This window comes from Chelon labrosus, assembly GCF_963514085.1.
Source record: "Chelon labrosus genome assembly, chromosome: 15".
Classification (NCBI taxonomy): domain Eukaryota; kingdom Metazoa; phylum Chordata; class Actinopteri; order Mugiliformes; family Mugilidae; genus Chelon; species Chelon labrosus.
Genome location: NC_140348.1, coordinates 12,159,349 through 12,172,850, shown reverse-complemented (window position 1 = coordinate 12,172,850; position 13,502 = coordinate 12,159,349). Strand labels below are relative to the sequence as shown.

Sequence of the window (13,502 nt, the reverse complement as noted above, 5' to 3'; positions counted from 1 at the left end):
TCCTCTCCAGGCCAGGGAGTCAACCTGAATTATTCATTTTGAGAAAATGAAATCTTAATGGGTGTTAAGCCACAGTGAAGAAGACGGCGGGCTGACCGCGTTGATGTGTGCGTACTTACACGCGTGACCAACCGTTGCGAAACTTGACGCTTTCCTCGGCTGTGTTTTACCAAAAGGGGAGATATGTTTAGAGGTGCAGATGAATCTCATTTGCACCCAAGGAAAATATTATACATATCTCAGTGGGCATGTCAGTCGCGTTCAGGATCACAGGGGGGCTGCAAATGGGATTGTGTTTCACAGCGTTTATAGTTTCACACAGGGAGGAGGATATGTATTTGCGCGTGCATATGAGTATAAACGGCATCATTTTTGATCTTACAGGTTTTAAATATTTTGCCAAAAGGTGCGTTATTGAGGAAGCCAAGGCTGACAGTTGATATGTGTGTGTATGTGTTTCATTTTTTTCACGGACACCTGTTCACACTGTATTTGTGTAAGCCCGCTGCCTCCATGAGGGGTTTAATAAGCAACGCCTTCCCCCCATTCAACCCCCGTCGTCACACACTTGCTTGCTCACAGCCCCTTAACATCTCTCTCGAATCAGGCCAGTTGGCTCAGGCCACTGAGAAACAAAAAGGTGGAGGAGGAGAGCGATGTTGTCGGAGAAGTGGAGTACGAATGGGACGACAAGAATTTATGGATATGGAAGAGAGAATAAAAAAAAAAAAAAAGGAACGTCAACATCTGTTGTCCACCTGCAGCTGTTTTTCCCTGCTGCCCCCTCTTCTCCCCAGATCGTCATTTGTGCTCCAGTCATTTGGCAGCAGCACGACACGCAGATCACTGGAGGCAGATGGGATGGTGAATTTTAGAGGTCAAATTATACAGTAGGGCCTCTCTCACTCCGCCGCTCTCAGTTTCATGAATGAGGCTTTTTTACTCCGGGCCCGGTTTGACGGCTCTGGTTACATGTCGTAACCAAACCTCCTCAATGAAGCCCTTCAAACTCCACTACGCTTCAAAATACACGCATAACACTACAGAGTGTACAGTACAACAGCGTGCTGCAATACAAGGAGGGTATTGTTTTTGTCTTGTAGCTGTGTGTGCGTGTGCGCGCAGTGATGCAACATATAAACAGTCGTAACTCGAGAGATATTCAGTCAACAAAAATGTGAAACGGAGGAAAAACTGCAAATGTTTGTTTCCAGCGTACGGTTTAATACATCATTGTGAGTGATTGCTAGATAATACAATATAATTACTGTTAAAACTAATAACTAATTAACTAGTCAATTAATCTGCTTGACATTGACACTAGAAGGTTGTTTTCATGTCTATCTGCAGAAGTGGGAAGGCTTTTCACATAAAAACCTTAAAATGTTTAATATTTGCATTTTTTCACAGACTTTTTAAGCCGGTATAATCTGATATTTCTATGGGCAAAAAACATCTCATGTATTATTATTGCAGGTATTTTTTTTATAATTAAGAACGATGAGAAATAATGGAGCCTATAAAACATTTATGTGCCAGTACATCTGTCTACAATAATCCTCCCAGATGATAATATCAGCTTTGTTCACTGATGCATTAATATACCGATTATATTTGTGATCAGTTAATATTTCATTTGGGATCTTCACGTTTGCAAAGCTTGTATCCTCAATTTAGTTTTTGATGTGTTGACTTGTTGGTTTCTGGATGCGCCTTCCTTTTTACGAAAGCAGTGTTGTGTCTACGACTGACGACCTGTAAGCAGAAGACTTAACCTTCATTATCAAAATCCTTTTAAGGAACAGCGGCTCAGTGTGGCTGCCTTCTCCGTAGTAAACATGTTAATCTTTTGCTCCTGAGCTTAGGTTTAAATCTCTGGGACCAGTTCTCTAAGTCTAAGTCTTTTCTAAGTGTTACCATACCACATCACCGTTACGTTGCAAGAGGAACATACCTGAGCAGGTGTGTGCATGAGTCTGCAAACTTGAAGATATTTTTACAAGTGGGAATTTTGCAGAGACAGGATTTCCTGTATATATTTGTATATTTTCTTTACCGAAATCTTTACTCAGTCACTGAATGTCATTCCTCTGGTGTGACTGCTTGCACATGCCAGTGCTCACCTCAGTGTTGTCCTTGTGTGCATGTCTTACATCTTTGTTCAAGCCTGACAAGTATTGGTGTGAACACACAACGACACCGCTGCGCCGAAGCCTTGAAATGACACTTAATGGCTTGTTGAGAGGCAAAGCCAATCGACTCACTCGTGCCCGTTTTTAAGCGGCGAGCGAGAGGGGAGGACAAAATGAAAACGCAGAGTGAGAGTTTGTGAAGGAGTGAGACTGAGAACCGGGGGGAAAGGGCTGGCACTCTTTAAGGACTGTGAAGGCCAGATCACAAATAATAAAACAGAAAGGCAGGGAGGGAGGGAGGGAGGGAGGGAAGGAAGGAGGGGAGGAAGAAAAAGAGCGAAGGAAAATATGTTGAGCGAATGGGAAGGTCGGAGAGAATGGAAGAGGGAGCCGTACGTGTGCCAGGAGCGCTGCGCCGCTCGCTCTGACTGGTGCTCTTCAAGGATTTTTGTCTCCCCTCTCTTTCATCTCTTTTGCTCACCTCCCTTTTCGCATTTCTTCTGCGTGGCTGTGGTACCGGATTGTTTTCTCTGTCTTTTTTTTTCTATTTTTTTTCTCCCCCCACCCCTTCCTCTCTCTCTCTCTCTCTCTCGCTCTCTCTCTCTCTCTCTCTCTCTCTCTCCCCGTCTCTCTCCGTCTCTCTCCGTCTTTCTGTGACTTGCAACAAAAGGCTGACGGAGTGAGCCTGACGTCTGAATGAATAGCCCAAACCTGCTGTGACGGGAGAGAAGAGGGAGACAGAGCGAGGGAAGAGGAGGCTGAGGAGAAAAGATACAAGTGATCTGGCTGAAGAGGCGGAAAAGAGTAGAGCGCGGAGAAGTGTTGATTGCTGGCTGAAGACGAATAGCGATTCCATTTTTTTTTTTTAAACTCCCCCTCTCTGGAGATTAAAGGAGTTGTAGGCGCCGCTTTAACTGCACGGGTGGGGGGAGTGACGATCGTAGTTCTCGCTCTTCTGTCCTCCCCCTCACCCGTTGCCCTCCTGTGCCACCATCCATTTTTTTTTTTTTCCCTTCCAGAGTACCAGCCGTCTGAGAAAGGGAAATGGAACTTCTGGGGGTGAGGTGACGAAGGAGGACAGATTTGGAAACAAGCGAGAGAAGACAGCGAAGGAAGACGGGGAGAGGGAGGTGCAGGGGAGGTAAAGCGGGGAGGATAACCCCAGGGCATACTGTGTGAAAATACACCAACGCCCACTCCTTTTTTTTTTTTTTTTGTCCCTCACCACTACATTTCTTCTGCCATGTGCAGCACCTGATTTGAAGAATGTGGAGACAGCATTTCCCAGGCAAGGAGCATGTTTCACTTGTGCATATCTATGTGTGTGCAAGCACTATTGAATGATAATGATAAAAAGCTGTGGTGAGTGTATGTGTGTGTGTGTGTGTGTGTGACGTTAAGAGGTTAGGGGGGAGGGAGTTGGATTTGGCTTTAAGGCTAATGAGCCTCTTATGTTTTTGCAGTGAAGTGTGTCATGAAAACAGTGTGTGTGCGCGCATGAGGGCAAGCACCCATGTGAGCGTGTCAGTGTTTCCTTGGTTTGAAGCCGCAGAGCTCTGCACAGAGGAGAGAGGAGGGTGAGATTGGATGGGTTGTCATCTCTGGGATCAAAGGTCACAGAAGAATGGTCATCCCCAGTGGCTTTGTGTGAGAGTTTGTGGTCGTCCCAGTGTAGTTTTATTCTTCAAGTCAGTTCATATATCCATGCTCAGCTTGATTTTTAAAAACTGAACAGAACATAGATACGTTAAGCAATATTTTATGAAAAATCAATGAATAAATGCTAGTTTTAATGTAGCAGGACTCTAGCTGATGATTACAACCTGCAGCCCATTTCACACTTTATTCCCAATCTTCTTCTAACTTTCAACATTGCAACTATTTAATTTAAAGTAACAGTGTTGCATCTTCTCAAGGCACAAGGCACAACCTTTAAGTGCACAAGGACAAAGAGAAACCCTGCTGAAAGTTTGCACGAAGCAGTGTTTTTTCTTTTTTAACTTCCAAACTTCCTACTTCTAGGTTTTGTTTTCCTGTATGGATGAAACACATCTTCCCTGTTTCCCAGCTAAGGGTTTGCCAGTGTACCTGGACGCGCTCGTTTCTATGTGAGCGCGTGAAGTAAAGCTGGAGTCCGCTGTTCATCAGCTCTGACAGCTGCTTTTGTGTCCGGACCCCAGTTGTTTGGAGGCCTCGCTAGCGAAGCACAAAAGACAGCGTTTAAAGTGGATGGATGCCCGTCTTCTCTCTCACTTTGCATTGTTGTCAGGATTTAGCGCTGACACCACCTGTGATATCTTTATGTCAGCATATGTTCCCCCTTTCTTTCTCTAATCTCTCTTACACTCTTTCATGTAATTTCTCCCCGCTCTTCTCTCCTCCGCCCTCCCTCACCCCTCTGGCTGAGTATTTGGGTGGTGATAACTTTGGAGGGGAGGGGGGTGCAGGCAGAGCAGAGGACAAACAATGTCTTTGTGTGTCCACATAGTGGAACAAGAGACAGGCCGGGGTGGCGGCGGTGTAGCCGGGTGCTGATAGGGTCCGGTGGGGGCCTAGAGGAGGCCAGTCTGCCAAAGAAAAGATTACACCTCCCCTCTTTTTCTACAGATGCCAAGGGATCGTAAACACACTCAAGAAAGCGGACACTCCCAAGAACACAGGCGCCGCGTTCTTGTTAACATGCATGCACACGGAGTGTAACATTGCTGTTTTATATCTGATGCACAAGTACGCGAACAGCAGAAAAAAAAAAAGACAGGAAGTAGCTGTGAATGCCCCCGAACATTTGATTTAACAAGATCTGTGGCGTCTTTGATAGTCACTGATCAGGAACGGCTATCGTCTGTGGGTGTGTGTGAAACCGAGTGCAGCCAAACTCTGTGTTGTGTGCACAGCGTTTGTATTCGTGATGTCTCCCTGGAAAATGCCGCAGAGAAACATTGATTGATGTATTTCAGCTCAGCTGCTGCTCTTCAAATCTCACGCTACATGTTTGGGTTGCCAGGTTGGGTCGCCTCCTGAGGAAAAATTTGATATCATGAAATCGAGCTTTTTTTCTTTCTCAATGCTGCCACAAAGAAATCCCATTGGGTTATCAGTTCAGTACCCCCCTCCTCTCACTCTTGGACTATCCCATCACTGAGGCCCCCAGCTTGGGAGTTGCTAGGTAACCAGAACCAGCTGTTGGTCCTAAGCCCGTTGAGCCAGTTTTGGTCCTGCGTCAACTGCAGAGTAGTTTTCTCTGAAAGCTCGCTGTGAACTCAGCGACCGCCGCTGCGTCCCTGACATCATCGTGCCATGGAAAATCTTCCTCACTTCCTTTTGTTTTCACAATTTTATTGTTCCTCTGATACAGGTCCCAGTGTGGGAGCGTCACTGGCATGTATCACACCAGTTTGAGTAACATAGAAGCATTTCATCACCTTTCATACAACTATTAGGGAAGGAGATGGGAAATCGAGCGAGGAAGGGCTGGAGGAGAGTGAAAATAATGAGCTGGTGGGCGACAAAGTCACCTGTAATTTAGAGTCGGCTCAAAATGACGTCAGGACATAAAAGAGGGCCTCTAAAGTGAGGATACTAACCCGTCTCGGTAGGCTATTAACAGAGATTCGAGATGGCTGAGTGCACAGTGAAATTATTCAGGGAAATCACAATAGTGCAGGTAAGTTAATCCAACTCTGCAGTCCCAAAGTGGGCCATTTACATTTCAAAGTGTGTGACAGTCTCAAACAACAAGCCACAAGTAAATCTGAGGGGAGCGAGTTAACTTCCAAATAAAATTTGTAAACCAACCGAGGCATGTTGGAGATCCACAGAACCACAAAACCAGAGCGCACAATCTGTCTGAAAATAGACCTCGAGAAATAAAGATAACTCTTGATGTTATTAAACACCAATTTAGAGATTCGTTTCCAAACCCAAGGGGAGAAATACAAGTTTGACCGAGGATTTGTTTTCATTGATTGTTTGCGCTCGATTTAGGAACTGATCCTTCTCCCTCTGAAAACTCTGACTCACTGCGTCTGGCTTTCCGAGCTGCTGTTCCAAGATCAGCCGTTCCAAACGAGCGAATTAGACACCAGATCGTATTCGCTAAGGAGAGACATATTTCTAGGAGTTGCGCTCCTTTTTTTTCTAATGTTTGGAAAGGCGACTTCTATTTCTGTTGTCAGAATAAAAAAAAAAGTCTTTTTAGTTCGGAACATCTGTAATCCATTTGTGGTCGGGTGTACGCTCATGCCAGCTCTGCCAAAAGTTTTCATACTTCCTGACGAATCATCCAGTTTATGATTAGTGTTGGCAAAGGATGATATCAACTTTAGTCCATTCAAGCGTCCCTCGAGGGATGTAACAACACATGACCTCCACTGGAGAGGACTATCTGCTGTCACACTCAACACGGTTTAGATTTAGTTAGCCAAGCTGTTGGCTTTGTTTCTTTATTACTTGTTGGCTTACAGACAGTGCTGGCCGTTATGCTATGATAAATACTCCGAGTACAATAACAGGAAATTGGCACAAACAATTTGCATTTTTATCCAAAGGACGACCGGCCAGAATATCTTACAGCCTATTGTAAACCATCTCTGTTCTTTCTGCTGTTCAAATAAGTTTAGGCAAGAGCAAACAGGCACTTTTTTTTGTCCCTCTTATGAGAGCGTTTGGTATTGGGTGGGACTTTATGTTTGGAGAGGGAGAGGTCTGGCATTGCTTTTGTGTTTCCTGGAGTCCAGGTTCTGAGTCTGTCGGGTGGGACTCCTGGCAAGGGCATCTTTTCCCCAGGAGGCGACTCCTGGCAACCCCAACCCAACTAGGGTGGGAGAAAGAAACACAGAAATAGATGGACAAAAAGAAAGAAAGTGAACCGAATTAAGGCAAAACAACTATATCCAATTAGTTTTTTCGTTCTTTAGCAGTGGGACCACTAACCTACAAGAGACTCTCCTTCGCCAATTTAATATCCTTTCCATCTGAATGCGAAGGAAGTCGTATGATGTTTGTTTTCTTGTAATTACTGAAGAAATATTTCCTTTTAGTTTCCCCATAATTACAAAATAACGAATTAAAGATCTCGACATAATCATCATCTTGTATTTATTAGGAAAAATGTGCTTCATTCTCCAAAAGGTAATCATCTAAAATGAGCCAACACAAGGTATTTTACTGCTTACATTAATACAGATGGCTGTTATTACAGACGTCTGCGGCCCTCTGTTATATTCCACAAGGACCAATAATGGCCCTGTGGTAATCAACATGTGTGCAGAGTAGCTTTGCAGCGTTGTGACCTTAACGGTTTAACATATAAAAGAGGTGTTTTAACCTATTTGCTGTATTTACTGACTGGTTATCAGCAAAATTACGATGCATGAAATGTTTTAGTGCTTTACAGTCATTTCTAATGAATGTTTCTGATTAAAATAAATGTGAGTGTATATGGTTCACATACTGTGCTATATGTCTGCAGTGTGTTAGTGAAATAGTTTTAAGCTAGGACATATGATTCATTTCGCCTGACGTTAATTGCTTCGTTGCCGACAGTTGATCGCTAGTGGATGTTCCAGGTTCTGGTTGCCTAGGTGACCTTCTTGTATATTTCCCACTCTGAATGTTTACAAGTAGAACAACATTATTATGCACAGATCTAGCTCTAAGCACAGTTATAGGCAGAGTGGGTTTTATGGTTGGAATCAAAGTCTTGAATGTCTTTTTCCTTGTGGTGAATATTTGGACGACCCTGTGTTTACGTGATGTGTCAATGAATTGTCTTAATTGCATCCCTTCACATTAGTTCAACTTGGAATCTTTCTGTTGCCAACGCCTCTTCCTGTGTGTAGCTTTAAGATTAATAATTATCATTATCATTATTTCATTATTATGCCGTATTGGTTTCTGACCAAGATACAAGTATGTTCTCGTGACGGCAGGTTGCAAAAGATACGCCTTGATCATTCTCTCTCATTGCAGCTGGTCCTAAAACGAACCAGATGTTGACATGTGACAGATTGAATGATTGGGAGGAGTGATTAAACACATAACGACCAGAATAAAGAAAAGGAGAAAAGAAGGAAAGATGGAGTCCTGTGGGAGAGCTTAGGTTATGTGAGCGCCACGTTGGAGTTCTGACAGTATGCACGAAAAGACTCCCGCATCTTATAGCTAAAAAATACAAGTGACAAAAGGAAGAACATTATGTTTATTTGAAGTCAAATAAACTCATCAAAAATCTTCTGCCAGTACATGCAGAGCTTAGATTTATGGCAGCAGAGCTTGATTTCTGGATCCATTTTAGAAAATAAGCTTTTTAAATTGAATAAAAACAGCTAGGGATGATGGGATCAGATGTTACCCCTTTCCGATCTTTTAATATTCAGTATCGGACGAGTCCCGATCCAAACTGAAATAAACAAAATTTCAAAGTCCAATCAATAGGCCCTGGTAGCTAATGTACCAGGGAGAGGGTAGTTCGTGTTTTGGTTCCAGAAGCTTTAACAAACTGTGAAAACAGAAATGAGCTGGCCATCCAATGCCATAAACTCTGTAACCCTCTCTAGAATTTTTGTTGCTGTGAGTTTGTTGTGAGTTTCTGTGAATTTATATTCTTTTTCTTTTTTGGTGGAGAATCAAGTTGGTTGTATTGAATACTGATCTCCTATTGCCACCTCGCCAAACATCCACATTGGAATATGAAGTCAGTCAGTCAGTCAGAAATGTGTAAATTATACAGACTTCCTCCTCTTCCTCTTCTTCTTCTACGTTTTTTTGGCGGCTTCGACGCTAGACAACCACCGTTAAAAGATGAAGAGGACGAAGACGTTTTGACAGGGGCGTGATTAGGTTTATGGCAGACCTAAATTGAATAACAACATAAGACTGGACTTAGCTGAAACCCGATTCCGATCCGATCATTTTAAAAATGCCTGCATCGGCCCCAATACAGATCAGGAAATCCTTAAAAAGAGCGCTCTTAGTCCTACTTCTAATTACATTTCCCTCCTGACACTGTTAATGCACTAATATTGATTGATTTTTTTTATTGTTTCATTCAGCTTGACCTGCCCTGCCAGGATTAGACATAGTGTAGTGTGAATTTCTGCCAAGTCTGAGACTAAAGACTAAATCCCCAAAACTCATTAACCTTACAGTCCCTGCTGGGATGGATGACAAAATGCCGCTACAGTCAACATCACCTTCCTAGCTGAGTGTATTTGTTTCTTTATGAAAACACAGACAATCTGAGCCATCTCCTTGTTACCGTATACAAAATATAAAGTTGCTTATGTAGCATAAATCTGAAGGAAGATTCACTGAACTCTTTCAAATGGCCGGTCAGGTATCCGAGTCATTTAAACCCTCATTAACAGCTTTGTTAGGCATTAATTATCTGCTGATTCACCATGTGTTAAATGCAGTGCCACGTTCTGCCTTATTAGGCCAAAGAAAGGCTATTAACCACCAGGCAATAATTAATCAACAGCTTTTTGACCTACTTCCTTCAAGTGATTCTGCTTTTTCCGCCAGCTGCTTCTTATTCATGTGTGTATGCCGTATAAGAAAGCCGATTCTTTCATTTTCTCTCGGTGTTTTTGTGCGCGAGCGTTAGGTGTGTGCGAGTGAGCGGTGTGTTTCCTCGTGTGTGTGATTGTTTGATGGTGGAAGTATTTTCGAGGTTCAATAATGAACTCTGCAGGAGTGTGATGAGGGAGAGCTGTGGAGCCACAGGTGTGTTTGGCGAGCAGTAGTCTTCTTTCCAGACTTGACTCACGAACACACATCAAACGCGCGCGCACACACACACACCCACACACACACACACACACACACACACACACACACACACAAACGGAGTCCAGTCCAGTGAGAATAATGGTTTCAGCTAAGGAGCAGAGAGGTTGAGGCCACTTTTGCTTTTACTAGGAAATATGGTTGTTATCTGTCTGTGAATGTGTGCAAGAATCTGCACTGCTGAGATCTGCAAATGTCTACACAACCGTGTAAATTTGTGAGTGAAAAGTGCTAGCGTTTTACTTCAGGAGCTGAAAAAGAGCTGTTCCACCTCAGGTGTGACTCAATTAGCTGGCTTTTAGGGGATGTTTTGCCTTTACTACATAGCCACTGAGTGAATACACTGGATAGGAATAGGAAATGTGAGTAACAAGAGCACGAGAATGACCGCAAAGGTCCAGACGGCCGGGAATCAAACCGGGTACTCTGCTGCTGAGAGCACTTTTGCCCATGTGGTATGCGTCCTAACCAGTCCCACCATGTCTGCTTTTTGAAAACGTGTGTGGCGATCGGTTTGTGGCTCAGGTCTATGTTGCCATTGTTGTCATGTCAGTCACGCTGCAGCTAAGCTTTAACAACCAGTCCGGCGATGGCTTAATTAAAATCCCTTCCACCACCTGCTAGCATAGAGGTCGCAAGGTCAGACACGTTTATTCTGGCAGTGTGAACCTTTAAGGCTGAGATCAGGGCAAAGTTAACCCCTGAGCTACAGTTTGCCACACACAAGAGTAGCACAAGTCACATGACTCAGGTGGAAATGAAACAGTTTAGGAACAACTCAAAAACAGCACAAGGTGTTGACCTGTCCTCCAAATTCACTAGACTTACAACTTACTGCGTGATTTTTTTTTTCTTGAACGCATGCTCTATCTCTATGCATATATTTGAATTAGCCTCGAGTTGGGAAGCGTCAGGCACTGCCAAGATGCATCAAACCCATTCTTCAGGAAGCCTGTGGGTGGCATCATGGAGAGTTTGTCCACCTCTATAGACACTGAATGGTACACCACACGTTTGGTGTTTTGTGTGCACATTTACAGTGTCTTTTAGTGCACACATACATCAATTTAGATGCATCATATATTGCTTTAATCACACCCCCATTTCACTGCACAATAATGACATTGTTAATGGCTGTTATGTGACAGAATATAAATAAAAAATATTCCCTTTATCTCCAAAGTATTGTATGAGTTGTGAAGGGGCTCGTATAATATCTGTTATAAAGCTCGTAAAATCAACAGAGAGAAGTGAGGAGCAATCCAAGCAGGACATAAAACCTAAAAGCAGTAACATAAAATCAACAGCTAAACAAGTTCAGTAATAGCTAACAGACCATCATTCCATCTAAACAAGTCTATAAAAGTGAGTTTCAAGCAGCTATTAACAGATTATAATCAATCTGCTGGTGTAAGCCCCCAGAAAGAGGCTTTTCCAAAGAGCTTTTATTTTCCTAAAGTTGGGAACTCACAAGAAACAGATTTGAGAAGAATGATTAAAATCAAAGCAACAGAGTGCACGTTGGATAAATTTGCCGTAATTCTGCAGCTTTCAGGCTTCAGCTTGGTACTCAGGTTTCTGTTATAAATGTTAGAAACTGATGTCTCCTTCCAGAGTCCACAGGTTTCAGTTTCAATTTTGTCAGGTTCTTTGTGAAACAGATGTTAAGTTTAAGAGTTACAATGATCCTTTCTCACCACTCACCCTATCTTTAATTCCCAGGGAGGGCAACTCTTCTCTACACTGTGTGCACATTTATTAGGGAAGTTGCCTTTTCGAGGATTAGTTTTATTATTAACAACAACAGTGCTCTTGATCAATCCAAAAATGTTAATAAACCTCAACCTGAACATTTAAGGAAGTGAAAGTGAGGTTTTGGCTTTTGTACGAGAATATCTGCATGTGCCAAATTATTATGCAACTCAAAGAAAAGCAAAAAAAATATTCCCATCTCACATCTTTATTTTCTTCTTTTAAAGTAAGAATGATAAAACAACTCAAACTTTACGAATGAACATTTCTGACATTTCAAAAAATAAATCAGCGACCAATATAGCCCCCCTTCTTTTCAGTAGCACTCAAAAGTCTTCCATCCATGGAGTCTGTCAGTTTCTTGATCACAGATCAATAATAATAATAATAGTAATAATAATAATAATAATAATAATAATAATAAAAATAATAATGATGCTACTGTAAAGATTAAAAATAAAACAAAATAAAATAAAAAAGCAGCTCTAGTTTATCTCCAGTCGGCAGTATGTAATCATGAGATGAGTGTAACCAGTCAGCAGTAGCCTGTTATACTCTGTGTCCCTGAGTTTGAGGGTTGCAAGGCTTTATTCCACTCAGAAAACTGTCTGCCCATCAATAGCAGATTTTTCAGACCTGCAGGTATATAACCAAGCAAAGGTTTCCAAACTTTCCAAAATAACCCGTCCTTACCCTTTACAGCAGCTTGCAACCTTTCATGAGGGAGGATATTAAAGACCTCCCTGTAGCAGAGAGTGACACGAGGTGGAAGAGTTTTGACCCAGTTTTGCAGTATACACTTTCAATCAACTAGAAGGAGTTTGTCAAACAGCTTATAATGTCATGCAGTGAGATGTAAGTCCCTAGATGGAAGGCCATGGAGGAAAACCACAGGGTCTTCCTTAATTTTTATTTTAAATATCGAGCTAACAACCTTTGAAGTAAGCGACCAAAATCTGGAAATTCCCAAAAGTAATGTAATACGTCCCCCTTTCTGTGTTGTACTTGGCACATAGAGGAGAAATGGAGTGGTCAATTTTGTTTAAAATAACGTGAGTAATATGCAGCCTGTGAAGTATTACAAGTAGATATGGACCTGATCAGGCGTATGGTTGCCTGCCAATCATCCTCAATATATTGATTGTTCAGGTCTTTTTCTCATCTATGAGAGATATCTGGTAGCGTGTGCAGTTTTATGTATAAAGGCATCAAACTCAAGAAAACGTAGCAAATGAGAATCTTCGAATTGATGCTAAATATTTTACTTAGGTTATGATATTCTGTTATACATTCACTTTACAACACATTAGGTACACTAGTGAAAACTAATGCTACACTAGGTTGCAGTTCATGACTGTCATAACTTTCAGTTTATGTTCAAACAGTGAAACATAGGTGATATTTAAATCACTGTGGAGGATGTAGTTCATGGTGCTTTGAAACTGCATTGCAATGGTGCAAAACGTGTTTTGGCACAGCACAATACAGTTCAATAGTACCACAAACCACAGCCTCCAAAATGAAAACACAATTGAATCATCAGCTCTCTCTGTTATTTTAAACAAATTCTGAATACCATAACCTTCATGAAGCTAGGATTTAGTGCAGGACTGTCGTAAATGTTAACTAGTGTACCTAATGAACTGGCAAGTGAGTTTACATTGATTTTCATATTCCAGAATATGGACAAAATACGTTTGAGCTTGCTTTGTGTGGAAGAATTTTTTAAACCCTTGAAAAACTTGATCTTATATGTTAAATGAATCTCTATGTTAAAATGTATTTACAGTATATTATTAGAAGGGAACATTATGAATCAAAATGAATCAA

The 13,502-nt window shown here is 42.0% G+C and overlaps 1 protein-coding gene across 2 annotated transcripts in view; it reads left to right on the top strand.

Annotated features, from left to right (window-relative positions):
• The window catches only part of LOC311500312 (C-terminal-binding protein 2-like), a 66,287-nt gene that overhangs the window by 38,379 nt on the left and 14,406 nt on the right, over positions 1-13,502 (top strand). The window contains exon 1 of one of the 2 annotated variants that reach the window (XM_084561633.1): positions 2,532-3,420. The exons of the other annotated variant lie outside the window; for it this stretch is intronic. Coding sequence (XP_084417759.1) covers positions 3,399-3,420 — 22 coding nt within the window. The 5' untranslated portion in view covers positions 2,532-3,398. Of the gene's footprint in view, positions 1-2,531; positions 3,421-13,502 lie in introns of those variants that run through there. 2 annotated transcript variants of the gene reach the window in all.